The sequence below is a fragment of the Pantherophis guttatus genome, chromosome 1 (assembly GCF_059756535.1).
Source record: "Pantherophis guttatus breed Tessera chromosome 1, ASM5975653v1, whole genome shotgun sequence".
NCBI lineage: Eukaryota > Metazoa > Chordata > Lepidosauria > Squamata > Colubridae > Pantherophis > Pantherophis guttatus.
The window spans coordinates 340,520,352-340,538,303 of NC_142063.1; the positions used below are offsets into that span (position 1 = coordinate 340,520,352).

The following is a 17,952-nucleotide window of genomic DNA, read 5'->3' on the forward strand; positions in this document are numbered from 1 at the left end:
AAAAAAAAAAAATCACCCTAAGCGAGGCAGCTTCTCTCAAAAATGTGGAACTTCTCCACAACTGGGAAACATTTAGGTAAAGAGACCAACAAGAGATTCAGGAACCGAGTTTAAAGAGCCTCTAAAAGTACCCTTATTTCTAGCAGCATGTTGACATTCCCATTTCCAATGTTTTTTGTTTGTTTTTTGAACCATGCACCAACCCACCCACAAGAAAGGGGAGGGGGACATAATTGCAACCTTTCAATATATGAAGGGTGTGAATAAGGTTCTAGAAGGCAGTCTTTAAGCAAAAATCAGGAACATGGGGACATAACCTCAAACTGATATGAGGGACGTTTTACAAAGTCCTGCTAGAAAGTATGACTTCACAGAAAGAGTAGTGGGAGCTTGGAACCTTCTTCCAGGAGAAAGAAAGAAAGAAAGAAAGAAAGAAAGAAAGAAAGAAAGAAAGAAAGAAAGAAAGAAAGAAAGAAAGAAAGAAAGAAAGAAAGAAGGCAGGCAGGCAGGCAGGCAGGCAGGCAGGCAAGAAAGAAAGAAAGAAAGAGGGAGGGAGAGCGAGGAAAAGAAAGAAACATTAACACTTATTTTACTTTAGTGATATCCTTCCAGATCCATTTGAGAGCTGAATTTAAAATATATTCAGCAGATGAGCAAAATTCCCAAATAAACCCTCTTCTTTCCTATCTTATCTATGGGGATGGAAGTAGGGTGCACAACAAGGCCGAAAGAGGTAAAAAGGAAGGAAGGAAGGAAGAGAAGGAATGGAAGGAAAGAAGGAAGAAAAAGAAAAAAAGAGAAAGGGAAGGGAAGGGAAGGGAGGAAGGGAAAGGAAGGGAAGGGAAGAGAAGGAAGGAAGGAAGGAAGGAAGAAAGGAAGGAAGAGAAGGAATGGAAGGAAAGAAGGAAGAAAAAGAAAAAAGAGAAAGGGAAGGGAAGGGAAGGGAGGAAGGGAAAGGGAGGGGAGGGGAGGAAGGAAGGAAGGAAGGAAGGAAGGAAGGGGAGGAAAGAAGAAGGAAGAAAAAGAAGAAAGAAAGAAAGGGAAGGAAAGGGAGGAAGGGAAGGAAGGAAGGAAGGAAGGAAGGGGGTCGCTCATGAGTAACTGAGTTTAAACATGCTTGGGATAAACATGTCCATCATCCGACACACATTTTAAAAAGCAAAATAAAAAACCGCGAAGGGCAGACTTAATGGCCCACTAGGTTTTTTCCCGCCACCAGTTTTCTATTTTTCTGTAGTGTCCCGATCACAAAGACGGGGCCCTCCAATGTGTGGGCTTTAAATATCTTTATCGCTTCCTTGCCACGGGTCTTTCACCAGCTGTTTTCAAGCCCTTTAGCAATTGTTCTGGAACTAAATTCCATGCAGATCTGAATGACTGACAGCTAACCATTTGCTTGACCCCGGCTCGAGAAGGAAGGGGGGTGGGAAATAAACCCCCAGAGGTTTCCTTGTTGAAGGTGAAAATGGGAATTGCTGTTAGTTCCCCAAGATTTCCCGAGTGGGGCAATGGGGCACATGCAAGGACTGAAAACACAACACCCACATCCCATCAGAAGGTGGTGGAGTTAGAAGTAGGGTGCACAACAAGGCCAAAAGAGGCAATGGAATGGCTGCATATTTCTTGCTGATGCAAAAAAGAAAGAAAGAAAGAGAGAGAGAGAAAGAGAAAGAAAGAAAGAAAGAAAGAGAAAGAGAAAGAGAAAGAAAGAAAGAAAGAGAGACAGAGAGACAGAGAAAGAGGGAGAGAGAAAGAAAGAGAGAGAGAGAGAGAGAAAGAGAGAGAAAGAAAAGAAAAAAGTGGGAGACAGAGAGAGGGGGAGAGAGAGAGAGAAAGAAAGAGAGAGACAGAGAGAGAGGGAGAGAAAGAAAGAGAGAGAGAAAGAGAGAGAAAGAAAAGAGAGAAAGTGGGAGACAGAGAGAGGGGAAGAGAGAGAGAAAGAAAGAAAAGAAAGAGAGAGGGAAGGAAGGAAGGAAGGAAGGAAGGAAGGAAGGAAGGAAGGAAGGAAGGAAGGGAGAGAGGGAGGCATTCATAGCATAAATTAAGACTTGCAGCCGGTTACCCTACTGAAAATATTAAATATTCCACACTCCACAGGGATGCTGGAAAAATATCAAGGAAAATAAAGACGGTGTACTTTATTTTCGGTAGCTGCATATATTACATTTCTCCATCAATTATCTTATTACATGGTTCTGGGCATATTTACTTAGAATTATACCCCATAGTGTTTAAGAGAGTTTACTTGAGCAAATACACATTGAATAACAGTTTCCTTTGTTGTTGTGACTATTCTTAATAGCTCCTTTAATCAAGAGGTGTACAAAAAAAACAACGCACCGGTTGCCTGAAAATATTAACAGGAATTGCCACAGTTTTTAAGAACCTAATAAAGCAGATACTCCAGCGAAGAGTACAAAGCATGTCGGTGAACAGCAAATACTGTTCCTTTTCTTTCTTTTTTCCTTTTTAAATGCAGTTTCCTGAGTTCTCTGTAGAATCTATTCCGATCTGCCTCGCTCTAAGAAAGAAAAATTGGGCACTGAGACCGAGAGATGCCCAAAGTTGTCTCTTTGTCTTGTGCTGTGTTTTTTTTAAACAAATCTTTTCTGTACTGTTTTTTTTTTCTCCCATGCTTTAACAATTGTAAACCACTCAGAGTTACTCCTATTATTTTTTAAATATAGTTTTCTCCCCCACTGTCTGTGTAGAAGAGTTAAGTCCATTACTGCACCAGTCAAAAAGAGGGCTGTGAAAATATCTACAGACCCCTCGCATCCTGGACATAAACTGTTTCAACTCCTACCCTCAAAACAATGCTATAGAGCACTGCACACCAGAACAACTAGACACAAGGACATTTTTTTCGCAAATGCCATCCCTCTGCTAAACAACTAATTCCCACAACACTGTCAAATAATTTCCTAAGTCTGCATTACTATTCCTCTTCTCTTCCTTACTAGTACCTATCTCTTCCCACTTATGACTATAACCATGTTGCTTTCAATTTATATTGTTTTTACTTGCTTCCTAGTACGATTTGATAGCTTATTAGTAACCTTGACTATCACTAAGTGTTGTATCTTTTTATGCTCGATGAGTGTATTTTTATTCTCCTGAATAAAGTACACTGAGAGCATATACACCAAAGGCAAATTCCTTGTGTGTCCAATCACACTTGGCCAATAAAGAATTCTATTATATTGTACGGGGGTATAAGAAAGAATCAACAAGAACTTCTCCATCTCTCTCTCTCTCTCTCTCTCTCTCTCTCTCTCTCTCTCTCTCTCTCTCTCTCTCTCTCTCTGTGTGTGTGTGTGTGTGTGTGTGAGTGTGAGTGTGAGTGTGAGTGTGAGAAAACAGGATTCAGGACCTTCTGCTCACCAAGGATACAGCCTCTTCAAGTCCATCTGGTTGCCAGAGCCCTAGAACCGAACCAGACAAGATACCCCTTCCAACTCTGTTATTCTATTCTATTCTATTCTATTCTATTCTATTCTATTCTATTCTATTCTATTCTATTCTATTCTATTCTATTCTATTCTATTCTATTCTATTCTAGACTCTGCTTCATTCCAGGAATCCAGCTATCCTAACTGATCGACCCCTGATGTTTGATGCCATAGGAATCCTGGACCATTGTGGCTTATTCAAGCCAACCACAACGAAGCCCCGTCCTTAGCAAGGAATTCAAGAGTCACCTTGAACCGCAAGACAGTCAGGGGCAAATAAATTCGATCAAGAAATAAAAACTCAGGAGTCCTTGGGGGTCTCTCTGAACTCGGTAGTTTTCTTGTCGAGGTTTCATGACCCAAACTAGGGTAACATCATCAGTGCTAGTTGGGTAATGTAAGGTCTTCAAGAAATCAACCAAGCTCGGAGAGGATCAAGGATCCTTCATTTCAAACCCTGAGCTACAAATAAATAATAAATAAAACAAACCCCTTCAATTAAAAACTCAGTTGCAGAAACCCAAAAGGGGGGATGGGGGGTGGGGGGTGGGAAGACTTCGGATTTTCATTTTAAAATGTTTTGGAGGAGATCCTCTCTACAGGGGTTCTCTGCCAAGCAGATTCTTATCGATCCCATCTTTGGATGGAATTGACTCGGATCACCCTGGAGCTTTGGTGGCTTTGGAAGATGCCTCGGATCCAGTGGGATCTGGGTAGGATCTCGGTAACAAAAAAAAAAAAAAGTGGCTAGGAAAGGAAGGTTTCCATGTTAACCATGGTTGAGGACCAGTGGTGAAATCCAATTTTTTTTTACTATCGGTTCTGTAGGCATGGCTTGGTAGGGATGGCAGGGGAAGGATGCTGCAAAATCCCCATTCCCACCCCACTCCAGGGGAAGGATACTGCAAAATCCCCATTCCCACCCCACTCCAGGGGAAGGATGCTGCAAAATCCCCATTCCCACCCCACTCCAGGGGAAGGATGCTGCAAAATCCCCATTCCCACCACACTCCAAGGGAAGGATGCTGCAAAATCCCCATTCCCACCCCACTCCAGGGGAAGGATACTGCAAAATCCCCATTCCCACCCCACTCCAGGGGAAGAATACTGCAAAATCCTCATTCCCACCCCACTCCTGGGGGAAGGATATTGCAAAATCTCCACTCCCACCCCACTCTGGGACCAGCCAGAGGTGGTATTTGCTGGTTCTCTGAACTGCTCAAAATTTCCGCTACCAGTTCTCCAGAACCTGTCAGAACCTGCTGGATTTCACCCCTGTTGTCCTCCTCTTGGGACAATCCTGGTTCATCTTTGCTTTTGAGAATTTCAAGGATCCAAGCAGGTGAGAAAGCCTCCAAACCAGGGTTTCCTCGCAGCGAGAGAGGCCCACCCATTCGTTATGGGTGACACGCCATCATGGCTGCCATCTTGACTTTTTTTGCCCGCAGGCAGCAAAGACATCCTTGCAAAAAAAAAATAAAAAAATCAGGGCCTCCGGAAGCTTCACACGGGACGGTTATGGGCACAAGTCCAGCTTTGCAGGAGTGACTGATGGGCTGCCTTGCTAACCAACCCAACAGCAAATAGCCTTGGTAGTACAGTGGTCTAAAGCACCCTGTTATTAAGACCAGCTGCCTGCAATTACTGCAGGTTCGAATCTCGCCAGGCTCAAGGTTGACTCAGCCTTCCATCCTTTCTAAGGTGGGTAAATTGTGGGGGCAATAAGCTGACTTTGTATAAATATACAAAAGGATGAAGGCTATTGCTTAACGCATTGTAAGCCGCCCTGAGTCTCCGGAGAAGGGCGGCATATAAATCAAATTTAAAAAAAATAAAATCCCATAAGCAGTTTCCTCCAGCAGCCCCTTCCAAACCCCTCCTTTGGGGGGTCCCAGTGCAGGGTGGGGCTAAAGGGGGAGCCCAGTAACTTTTACACCTGCCTTACTCAAACCGGGCAGTATTCACTAAACCAGCTTAAGGAGTGAGTAAGTGTGGAGAGTAAACTTGGAGAAGGGAGTAAACTTGGAGAAGGGTGGGGAAAAGTGGAGGGGTCTTCACCTTTCCCCCTGCCCCTTTTAGAAAGTCCATTTTCTGCACCAGATATATTTTGCCTAGCGTCTGTGCGTTCACACGTAAGGTTGACTGACTCGCTTTTCCCTGTGCCCCTTAAACCGCCACCCACCCTCAGAAATAAAATACGAATTTTATTTGTATTTTTGCCTCCCTTTGTGTGGCCTTTGTAGACTAATCCTACCGGTGCGCGAGTCCCAGAGTGGACAATCCCAACCCTGTTCCTTCATCCACGTTTATTCTCTGATGGTGGGGAACTGGGACCGGCTAGCAGTCCCCAATAGAGCCTTGGTGGCGCAGCAGACTAAAGTGCTGTTAAGTAGCACCAGCTGCCTGCAATTACCGTAAGTTCAAATCTCACCAGGCAAAGGGTTGACTCAGCCTTCCATCCTTTCTAAGGTAGGTAAAATGAGGACCCAGATTATGGGGGCAATAAAATGACTTTGTATAAATATACAAAAGGATGAAGGCTATTGCTTAACGCATTGTAAGCCGCCCTGAGTCTCTGGAGAAGGGCGGCATATAAATCGAACCAATAAATAAATTAACCAATAAACTGATTCGAGCCCGGAGATGGTTCGGTCTGAGCCGCCAACCCCCTCTGCCTTTCCCCCCCCACCCAGCCAAGACAAAAGCTTAGAAGGCAGGGAGGTCTCCGGATAAAAATGGGGGATTGGGGCCACTGCCAGCCCCGGGCGCTGGTCCTTTCCCCACGTTCCCTTGGGCCCGCGGGCAAACTACATGACTTTGGCCCAAAATTTAAAACATTCAAACTAAAACCGATTGACAATTTAAAAAGCTAAAAAAGGGTTTTTTTTTAGCTTTTAACAAACCATGGTTGGTTTGTTTAACACAAACCAACCATGGCTAACGTCGAGCTGAGCCCAAAGAAGCAGAGACGCGGCTCAGAAGGATTTGTGCCAGGGCTTGGTGCCGGAGATGGAGACCCCCCACCTCTCTACCCCTCACCACCCTCAATCCTCTTCGCTTGTGAGTTCAGACCCCGCGGGCGACCTACTTCTGCCCGCCTGGCTGGTGCCCACGACCGCGCCAACGCGCGCGTCTCAGCAACGCGCAACGGGCGCTCGGTTCGTTCGAAAGCGGAGACGCGGAACGACTCGCCCAGCGACCGCCGCAAACCGAAGCAGAAGCGCGCGGTGGAGCCTTTTGCAGCCTGTCTTTTTGCAAGACTCCTGGCCGGGTCGGGGTGTGGGGGGTGAGGTGGGGTGGGGTGTGGGGGATAATGGAGAGCTGGGAGTTTAGACGCGCTTCGACCGCGAGATGCAGAAGCGCTGTCAGAGGCCAGGGATGGTCTCTTATCATTCCGACGTCTCTGTTGGTCAGGTCAAGCTCTGGAGATCTGGTAGACACGTGTCTTTTCTAGGCCAAAGGACCCCGAGCTCCTTTCAAGGCTGTTTTCTCCTACTCCCAATAGATTTCCTAGTGGCCTCCTTTCCAAATTCTCACCGGACATAAAATTGCTCGGCTTCCAATGCGTGTCGGGGGTGGGGGGGAAGGAAAGGGGACGGACCACGGGACCCCGCAAAGCTGCCTCTCAACATTTAATAGGCTACACGGTCTCTCTAACCATCTCCACGTCCGAGCCTACAAACTGCCCGGCTCCCCCCAGCCTTTCCCCACTGACCAGGACTCCGTGCCCTGTGGGTAGCCCCTCCCCCCGTCCTTCTCGGGGCTTGGTCACCTCTCTCTTGCCTTGTGGGGGTTTCTGGGGTTATCTCTGTGGGGTCGATGGATGCTTTGAGGCCTTAAAAGGAAAGAAAGTCGATCCCGAAAGATCCTTTCGGCAAGCAGCCGCCAGGAAGTCCCGGTTTTGAAGCAGCCAAAAGGTTCGCCCGGTTTTGCAAAAGCGAAAGGAGACACGGCGCAGAGGGAGGGAATTCAACCGAACAAAGCTGGACAAAAAGGACTAGAAACTTGAGAAAGGCTCAGGAAAGAAATCTGGGAAAGCGCTGGGAAGAATAGGATGCACGTCTACAATCTTTCTTAGGACAAACTTGGCCGCAAGACTGAGCGCAAAAGTTTCTGGTTTTTTGGGGGGAGGGGGCGTTTTATTGGGGAGGGGGGGAGGAAAGAATCCGGCCGGTCTCGTCTGCGGTGGGGCGAGTGGAAAGCCGTCGGGAGTGGCAGTGGGGACGCCTGTGGGAAAGAGAGAAAGGCTGCGCTTGGCTTGGAGGTCTCGGGTTGAACAGTCGGCAACCCGGCGCCCGAAGAGCCGCACTTGGAGAGAGGGAGGGGAAGGAGGGAGGGCGCGCCCCAGGGAAGCTGACCTTCCCCGTCCGCCCTTCTCCTTCGCCTTCGTTGCACCCGTCCGCTCCTCCTCCCGTCCTAGTTTTTTCCCCCGGGGACTTCACCTCCTTTTCGCACGACCTTCAGCGGGGGTGTCTCAGTTTCCTTCTGTCTCCTTCCTTTTTTCGGCTAGCCCAATTCTGTTCCATCCCCCTCCCCCTTAAACACAACACCTCCAGATTTTGTATTTAAGGGGTGTGTGTGTGTGTGTGGCGGAATAGTTTCTCTGAGGTCTCCAGAGAACAAATACAGGAATTGCCCCAAATCAGAAGGAATCCGGGAATACTTTCCACTTTCCCCCACTCCCCCCAAACTAATACCTTTTATTCAGTTTGCGGCTTTTGAATTAAAACGTGGGTAAGGTCGTAAAATTGAGCCTGGATAGCTCAACAGACTAAAAGCCTGTTATTAACATTCAGCTGTCTGCAATTATTGCAAGTTCGAACCTCCCCAGGCTCAAGGTTGACTCAGCCTTCCATCCTTTCTAAGGTAGGTAAATTGAGGACCCAGTTTGTGGGGGCAATAAGCTGACTTTGTATAAAATATACAAAAGCATGAAGGCTATTGCTTAACGCACTGTAAGCCGCCCTGAGTCTCCGGAGAAGGGCGGCATATAAATCTAATTAAAAAAAAAAATTCGCCTCCCCACATTTCTGATTTTTTTTGGCTGCCAGAAACTCTCTCCCCCCCCCCCACCCCGCTCTCCTCCTACAAATACCGAATACCGCTTCTACGCTCCGCTTCCTATTTTGACACCTCGCTGCAACCACAACAACAAGAAAAAAAAAAGACTTTATTTTCAGAGCCACTGAGGTGGAAAAAAAAAATCACAGCTTCGCCTTCCAATCTCCGCTTCTCCACCTTGGCATCCTCGGCCGCCGTTTCCTCTTTTAAAAAATGCCACTTTTTAAAAGATCGTATTAAGGTCTAGGATATCGTGGCGGGTTTCACACAACCAGCTCAACCCCGCCAGTTTCGCGAAGCATGGTGGCTTAAAAAGCTCACCAAATATGATGCGGGAATAACCATTTTGACTTGGGGAAACTCGGTGAGATGCCCTGAATTTAGGAAGCCAAGAGTTTTGAGATGCCCTGAATTTAGGCTTTGCTTTCCCACGACCTTCAAGTTCCCCGTTTCAAGCCAAGTCTTGGCCTGCTGGGACAATCTCCCACCCCAAAACCCGGAACGACATTTGAGCCGCGCAAATGTCTGGAAGACCCCCCCCCCCAGCCGGGTCCTTTTTAATTCAGACTTAATTAATAACAATGAGCGCGTCGTGGGAATCCAGGAATCCGGGTTAATTCCACTTTAGTTCAGCTGGGTTAAATAATGTAAGTCCGTTGGCTTTTGCAGGACTCGCCACCGGGGTTCAGAAGCAGAGAGACCAAAAGTCAATTAGAATTCGTCCCCCCCACCTCCACCCCCCAAATTGCGCGTTGGGGAAGGCGCAATTTTTGGCAAAGTGGGATTGGGCGCAAACTGAGTTTCCTCCCATCCCCCACTCCAACGAAAGGAAAAAGGCGTTTTTCCACCACCACCGCTTCTTCCAATTTAGGCTGAACAAAAATTGATAAGCCGGCGAGTTTTCCTCTATGGACATGCTTAAAAATAAGCGCCAACTCCTTATACGCCACCAAAGAACGTCGCACGATTGGGGGTGGGATGGAAGGTGTCTGTGGGTCTGGATTAGAATCCACTTCTTGCCTTATCCCGGACAGGGACCCGGCGGTCGTTAAAGAGGCGAGTCAGAGACACGTGCGAAGCAGGCGCGGTTCCAAGCCAGGAAAGCGCACAGCAAACTCAAGCTGGCGGGCCAATGGATGATGGCTTTAAAACGTGGTTTACAAAATAAAACCAATATGTACCAAGACAAATTCCTTGTGTGTCCAATCACACTTGGCCAATAAAAAAAATTCTAATAATTCTAATTCTAAAACCCAGCTGGCTGGTTTTCTAAAAGTAACGCGGTTTGTTGCCCCCCCAATATCTGAATCTAGTCAACGAAAATAAACCAGCATTCCGTCCACACGCTAAAGGAGGGTTTTTTAAAAAAAATTTGCTTAGGGCCGGTGTGTACGTTGGTGAGGTTTAGCGTTGCGTAGATCCCTTGGATTCGTTTCTGGCCCGTGGCAGAGAGAACGAAGAAATTCAGGAAGCGGGTCGAGAAGGGTCGTGTGGACGCAGCTGCTGGGCAAACGGGGTGGGCCACAGTTTAACCAAGGGCGTCCATACGGCTGAAGCTGGGTTCCCGTCCCCTCCCCACGAGGATAAGCCGCGGTTTGCGGAATAGAGGGCTGCATTGACTCGCGGCAAACCCAACCCCAAAGATCTGTCTTGACAGCTAAACTTGCGGGCCCAAAAGTTTGGCCTGTCTCTGTGGTGGCCGGAGCGGAAAAACTCGCCCAGTGGTCAATTTGGGAAGGGGGCTTGGGGGGGTGGAGAGAAACGATGGAAGTAATTTTGGGGTGCCAAGGTTCCCCACCCCGAGGTGCATAAAATGGGGAGGGGGCTTTCGCGGCAGGTGCGAAGCCGAAAGAGAAAAAATGTGTAGTATTGGTATTATTATTATTATTATTATTATTTAATAATAATTTAATATAATAATAAATAAATGTATTATTATTATTATTATTATTATTATTATTATTATTATTATTATTATTATTATTATTATTTATTCGGAGTATGGCGGCTTGCCTCGATATTAACACGCGAAGATCCTTCGCTTTAGGTGAGACGCTTAAGAGAACCCGATCCCAGATTCCGACGCTATCGAGGACATTTAAATCTCCCCCAATCTGTCCTGATCAGCTCCCCCAATACCGTCTCCCCAGATTTCAAGCCCGCAAGGAAGATTTCACAGCCCCCTCATCTCCAACTCACTGGCCCGGCCTGGCGGTGTCTTTTTTTTTTTTTTTGGCAAACCATCTTTCCAAGCCGAGAATTTGGCAAATCGGGCTCAGAGAGCCGCGTGGAAGGGGGGATTGGAGGGGGGGGGGCGCAGGGGTACAAAAGAGACAAAGCCCAGCCGAATTAGCCCCCGATCCTTTGCGCTCTTCTAAGGGCGGAGGGGGGGAACCTCGCACCCGCGCGGTTCTGCGCGCTTGGGATGCAGCTTCGCGTCTTTTTTTCCGGAGGGGTCCTTTCCCCGGTTTAGACCGACGACCCTCGAATTTCTCTCGGGGATGTGGGGGGGGGCAGGCAAAGGGGTCGCTTAAACTTAAACGTAAACTTAAAAAGCGGGAGCTCGTCTCTACATTTCCTGTTTAATTTAGTTATTTTTTTCCCTCCCTCCCTTTAAACATTTCTTTTAAATTTTAAAATGTTTCTGCACCATTTGCGAATTTCCCTTTTTTGTTTTTTTATTTTATTTTATTTTATTTTTGTTTTTTTGTTTTTTTGCGCCGTTTGAATGGGAGCGCGTCTGTCTCTTATTTTTCCCGAATTCGTTCGGGTTGGAAAGCTTAGTTGGCCGGTCGAAGGAAGCGCGGCTCCTCGCCTCGGGTCCTTCTCTGGAAAATGCGCTCCCACCCCCCCAATGAGACTTACGCCCCCAATTCTTGCGCTTCCCGTTAGCTTTCGTTCCCGACTCAACGAGCGCGCTCCCTTCCCATGGAAAGCAATCTCCCCTGTTCAAACAAGGACCGGAATGAGGCGGCTCGGCCAAGCCGTGCGCGCCCGGACTAGATGGGTAAAAAACCCGAAGGCGAGGCGCCGATCCTCCGCGCTTTCTCCCGTCCTGCGCGGGCCTTTAAAAAGCCGGTTTTCGCGAAACCTTTAAAAAGGATCGGCCGGCTAAACTATTTCCTAGGGGGAAAATTCAAAAATAAATAAAGGGAGAAGGATTTAAGATGAAATCACCACCAGGCCGGGCTTCAAGAGACGAGGCTCGCTTTCCCAAGCTGGGATGGATGCGCGGTTTTCGTGTCCAAGCTGGGTGGGTGGGGGGGAGGGGGGTGGGCTCCAAATTAATCTGGGTTTTATTGAATTTCTTAATTTTAATTTGGACTCCTGTTTTAATGGTCTGTTTGTTCTGTTTTAATCGTTGTGAGCCGCCCTGAATCCTGTGGAGAGAGGGCGGCATACAAATCCCAATAAATAAATAAATAAATAAATAAATAAATAAATAAATAAATAAATAAATAAATAAATAAATAAATAAATAAATAAATAAATTTCCCCGAGGAAATTTGGAGCCCCTACCCAGCTTGGACACGAAAACCGCGCATCCCAGCTCTTATATATATTTATATTTATATTTATATACAATATAAATATATGTATAATATATATAATTTATATATAAAGCCGTCCCAAGCGACAAACACGACGCCAACCTCAGCTGCCTGAAGCCCGAGGCGGGCCGGGACAGATGGGACGTGTAGTCACCCTCCCCTTTCGAAAGAAAGCCGGCGGGGATCATTCCCCTCTCACAACCCGGATCTTGAAATAAATTCTGACAAGCTTCCAAAGACGCGGGGATGGCGGCCTTGACCCTTTCCCTAATTTGGGGGGCGCTCCGGGGCCTTCCTGGCCTGGCATTGGGGAGTTCGGGCGGAGGGCAACGGTTGAACGGAGGTCGGATTCCTCCGTGGGTTTTTCCCCCCCTCTAGTGATCTCCCACCCGGGTCCCCCGATCGAATGGACGCGCCAACCCGTTCAACTTTCAGCTCGCTTTGGATTCGTGGAGGCGACTTTGTTCTTCTCTAATTCAACATTTGCACACTTGCCTCCATTTCTACACGCGTCTCTAGGTTCACATACTCGCCTCCATTTCTACACGCATACCTAAGTTCGCACACCCGCCTATTTCTACACGCGTATCTGGGTTCACATATCCGCCTCTATTTCTACACGCGTATCTGGGTTCATACAGCCGCCTCTATTTCTACACGCGTATCTGGGTTCACATATCCGCCTCTATTTCTACACGCGTATCTGGGTTCATACACCCGCCTCTATTTCTACACGCGTATCTGGGTTCACATATCCGCCTCTATTTCTACACGCATACCTAGGTTCGCACACCCGCCTCTATTTCTACACGCGTATCTGGGTTCACATATCCGCCTCTATTTCTACACGCGTATCTGGGTTCGCACACCCGCCTCTATTTCTACACGTGTAATCTAGGTCCTGGCACCCACGCGCCTATCAGAATAGACCCCACGTAGGTGAAAGGCGAAATATTTCTCCATTATCTACCCCAGCCGCTCCCCGCTTTTGCGGGCTCCCTTTGTGGGAACCTCAGCTGCATTCCCCGCGCGGCGCCGGCTTGGCTCGGATCCCAAAGCCGCCCCTCTTGGTCCGGGAAAGAAAACGCGGATAAAAGGACCAGGCTTTTCCCCCTCCCAACCCCGCATTGAAAAGCTTTTTTTTCTTCCTTTTTCTCCCTTCTCTCGCCAGGCCGACTGTGGCGACCTGAGACCCGGGAACAAAGGCGACCCCAGAAATAGGCTTTCCGCGCACTCGCTCGCCCTGGGCTTTTTCCTATAAGCGCGGAGCATCCCCTGCGCGCAAGGCGCTGAACGAGGCCGGGCCGTCGTTCGTCCGAGAGCTTCCCTTCCCCTTCATCCACTCCTGGCGCCCGGTCGAACGGGAAAGAGCTGGCCCTAATCCGCCTGGCCGTGGGAATCCCCACGAGGAAGAGGAAGAGGAAGAGGGAGGGAAAAAGCGCTCTGCACGCGCTCAGAAATGCTGTCTAGGCTTCCGGGCGAGCGGAGATCTCCCAGACCCAGAACCTTTGAAGCGGAACCTCGGCCCCGAAAAAGACACACTCTCTCTCTCTCTCTCTCTCTCTCTCTCTCTCTCTCTCTCTCTCTCTCTCTCTCTCTCTCTCGCATGGAGAAGCGACCTTCGCGGGGCGCGTATATCTCCCCTTTGAAAGGAGGCGTGGGACAGGTTTGCAATTGCACGTGTCGAGTCGAAGAAGAGGGAAAGAGCCAAAGGACAAGGTTTCAGGGCGCGGAACAATTCGGCGTGGGGGTGGGGTGGGGGGAAGTAATGCCAAAGACAACCAGAAACCTCCCCCCCCCCCGCTCCAGCCCAGGTAAGAGCAATCGCCGGCATATTTACCCAGAAATAATCCCTCCCCCTCCCTCTCGACTCCATAGTTTCTCCTAAGAAGGAACAAGCCCGCTTCCTGATTCTCACAAGGCGTTGGACTAGGTCAGGGAAGGATTTAGCAGTCTGCGCCCAATCCGTGACAACGTTACTCTTTCTTTCTTTCTTTCTTTCTTTCTTTCTTTCTTTCTTTCTTTCTTTCTTTCCTTTTCTTTCTTTTCTTTCTTTCCCCCCCCTCTCTCTCTCCCCCTCTCTCTCCCCCTCTCTCTGTCTCTTTCTTTCTTTCTTTCTTTCTAGATTTGGGAAGTCTTAGCAGCCTTATTTGGATCCCAGGCCCGCCAGGATATTTCCCTGGTGAGTAACGTTTTGGGGAGGCGGGGAATACACCTGAACCCGGTTTAATTCAGGAAAGCAGGTTTAAGCGCGTCTTGTGAATGGTGGTGGGAAGGCTGACTTCCGTGTCAAGAGGCCTAGATTCGTGTCGTGAAAACGAAGAGGGAGGCGGAAGGAAGGAAGGAAGGAAAGGGGCACAAAGCCCTTTGGGAAACTTACCTAAAGAAGTCGTTTTTACAGTAGAGTTTTCCTTCTCTGGAAAAGCATTTCTCAGTCAAGTTACATTTACATTCGCAGCACTGGACGCATTTCACGTGCCAAGCCCGGTCCAGGACGTTGAGCAGGAAGCGGTCCAGGATGGGTCTTTTGCAGCCGGCGCAGTGAACCATTGTCTTTGGCTAGAGGTCGTGCTGGGGCGTGGGGGAGGGGGGGGCGTCCTGGGGTGAGGTGGGGGTGTCGGAGGAGAGGGCGATGCCGAAGTTGGCCGAGAGAAAAAAAAGTCCGTGCTTCAAAAGTCCTTCCCGGATTTCAAGAGAGCAAGGGGGACGAAACGAAGGCGAGGAGTCCACAAACTCCAAGCCTCAAACGAAGACCCCAATTTGGGGGGGGGGGGGGCGGGAGGCGCAGGCAAAGAGAGAGAGAGAGAGAGAGAGAGAGAGAGAGAGAGAGAGAGAGAGAGAAAGGAGCCCCCTCCCGGCTCTGTTGGTTGGCAGAGCCTGAAAGAAGCTGGCAGCTGGTCTTGAACAAGGTCGGGGCAGGATCGCGGAGCGTGGGGGGTGCCCCACAGACGCCCCTCTTTAGTGCATCTCGCCAACCGCCTTTTCCTTCTCAATTGTTCCAATCATCATCGTCATCATCATCATCATCACATCATCAGCGAGTTCCCCTTTTCCCCGTCCAGAGGTTTTGGTGAGTCGAGAACCAAAAAAAAAAAAAGTTATTATTATTATTAATAATAATAATGTCCTTTTTCTTTCCTTCTGGGCTGTATGAATGTTTTGCAAGGGAAGTTCTCCAAAAGGCCGGCTAATAATAATAATAATAACAACAACAATAGTCAAGTCGAACTGAGCAGGACGAAAAATCGGAAGAGGAAGGAAGGAAGGACCATCGATCGGTTGTAAAAAGAAACAAAAGGCCAGGAGTATTCTCAGGTTTGAGGTAGAGCAGTCCGAGGTCAAAGTGCAATCAAGGACGAAATATATTTTTTTTTGAAAAATCCCGCCTCCTTCTCCTCCTCCTCTTCTTCTTCCTCCTAGGGAAAAAAATAATTCAGCAATAAATTAAAAAAAAAAAGTGGGGGGGAGGCAGCGGTGACCGCAGGCGAACGACAGGTCGACGAAACGAGAAGCGGGAGCGAATCTTTTAACACCTGGGCCGGATGGGAAGAAGAGTCGAGCCGGGAATTGGGGCGGTGGGGGGGGGGAAGGAAATCAGAGACAATTGGGGTCTCTCCAATCTAGAAAGAGTTTCATTTTAGGAACCGGGGACAAGGCAAGGAATCACACCGACTCTCTTTCTTTTAAACGGTCCTTTTCTCTCCTCCGTGGCTTTTGCGAATTATAGATAAATATATATATATATACATTTATATAAATACATATATATTTATATATATATATAAATAAATAAAAATCCAAGTTGTCCTAGAAGACACGGCCTTTCCTTCTTTCCCTCTAGATTGGGCTTCGCGATTTGTCCTCTATTTTAAAAAATAAAAATAACAATAATTCTTGGCCTGGGGGTGGGTGGGAGGGGAGTGGGCGAAGGGGTGGGGGTGGGGGGTAGAGAGGGGAAAAGAGAGCAAGGAAAAAGCAGCAAGTGACCTACCCCCTTTACGGGTGCCTGGGTGCTGGACTCCCCCACCTCTTCGCCTGGTCCATGGGGAGGGACGGGGGACGGCTCGGGTGCTGCTGGATCGAGGCTGCGTGCCGGGTGGGGGGCGCAAAGGGAAAGAGAGAGGGGGGAGATGGACCCCTCTCCGGAGGGGGCAAAAATGCCTCTTTTTTCTCTCCTTGCTCCCCCAAATCCTCTTCCTCTTAGGGCGGCGTGGCTGCGGGGGAAGAATGAATGCCCCCCCCACCCTACCTGGCTGCTTCGCCAAGCGCGCGCCCGCGCGCGTCTGTCTGTCTGTTTGTCTGCCTTGCCTTGCTTTCCCTCCCGGCTTCGTTGGCTGCGTTTCGGCTTCTGCTTTGGCCCGGCCGGCTTTAGACTGCGGCTCGGCCTCGACCTCGCCTCCGAAGCCTTATGCAGCGAGCGGCCACGTCACGGCAGCCGACGGCCAATCGGCGCCCGGCTGGCTCCAACCTGCCCCCTCCCTCCCTCTCTCCTTCCCTTCCCTTCCCTCCCTTCCCTCCCCTCCCCAACCCTCTCTACGCCTGGCCTCGGCTCCTGACGCTCCGGAGCGTCTTTGGCGGCTGCCCGCAGAGCCGGCTGCTTTCCGAGGGGCGGAGAGAGGATGGAGGCGACCCGCTGCCCCCCACCCCCCCACGCACCCACCCCCCTCCGAGAGAGCGGTACGTTTGGGTCAAGCCGCGCTGTCACCCCCACCCATCCCCCACCCACCCCGAAGGTTGGGTGGGGAGGGTAGAGGAAAAGGATGGAGATATGGGGCGGGTGGGATTCGAACACGTCTGGAAAACGCCTGCCTGGAAGTTTTCGACGGGGCGGACTGTGGGAAGAGGAGCCGGGCCCCGCAAGAGTTGGGGGTCCGGTTTGTCTGCGCTGAAGCTTCGTGGGAAGGGGCTGGCTAAGCGCCGGGAAAGCGAGCGGGAGGAGGCCGGAGGAAGATGGGGAAAGTCTTTTAAAATTTCCCCTTCCCTTTTCTGTCTCTCTTCCCTTTTCTCTTCCCCTCTTTTTCTCTCTCTTCTCTTTCTTGTTTTAAAATTTTCTTCTGTCTGCCTTTTTTTTTTTTTGCTTTAATTTATATGCCGCCCTTCTCCTGAGACTCAGGGCGGCTTACAATGCGTTAAGCAATAGCCTTCATCCTTTTGTATATTTATACAAAGTCAACTTATTGCCCCCACAATCTGGGTCCTCATTTCACCTACCTTAGAAAGGATGGAAGGCTGAGTCAACCTTGAGCCTGGTGAGATTCGAACTTGCAGTAATTGCAAGCAGCAGATGTTAAATCTGTTAATAACAGTGCTTTAGTCCACTGTACTACAGGCTCGCTTTTTTTTTTCTCGTCATTCTTTCCCTCTCTTTCCTTCCTCCTTCGATCCTTCCTTCCTTCCTTCCTTCCTTCCTTCCTTCCTTCCTTCCTTCCTTCCTTCCTTCCTTCCTTCCCTCCCTCCCTCCCTCCCTCCCTCCCTCCCTCGGAAGAAGTGAAGGGGGGACCAAGCAAAAAAGTCATTTCCACGTTCACTTCCCTGAGTGGATACCCCAAGAAATCCAGTCTTTTCCGGTCCACAGAGCTTCCATTCCGAACAGAGGGTCACTTCTACGTTCCTAAAAGTTTCCACTCTTTCCAAAAAGAAAAAAAAAAAAGGAAAGGAAAGGGGGGGGGGGAAGCAGATAAAAATTGAAAGAAGGGGAAAGAGAGCGCTCGAGAAGGAAGCGTGGTCCTAGGAACCGTCCAAGGGAGGTGGGGGCGGCGTTTGCAAGCATCCCCTGGATCGCGTCTTAAGAAGGCAGGCAAACCCTAAAAGTTTAGAATTGGCAAAAGGGAAACAACTGGTGCCGAATGTAATGTAGGTCCGTGGGAGGTGGGGGTCTGCCAAAGCCA

At 49.0% G+C, this 17,952-nt stretch overlaps 1 protein-coding gene across 1 annotated transcript in view; it reads right to left on the reverse strand.

The window, feature by feature from the left end:
• The window catches only part of LHX1 (LIM homeobox 1), a 74,780-nt gene extending 58,349 nt beyond the window's left edge, over positions 1-16,431 (reverse strand). Inside the window, exons 1-2 of the mRNA XM_087883444.1 lie at positions 16,314-16,431; positions 14,445-15,477 (exon numbers count right to left, since the gene is read on the reverse strand). Of these exons, the coding sequence (XP_087739570.1) occupies positions 14,445-14,614 (170 nt within the window). The 5' untranslated portion in view covers positions 14,615-15,477; positions 16,314-16,431. The remainder of the gene's footprint in view (positions 1-14,444; positions 15,478-16,313) is intronic.
• Between the last annotated feature and the right edge of the window lie 1,521 nt (positions 16,432-17,952).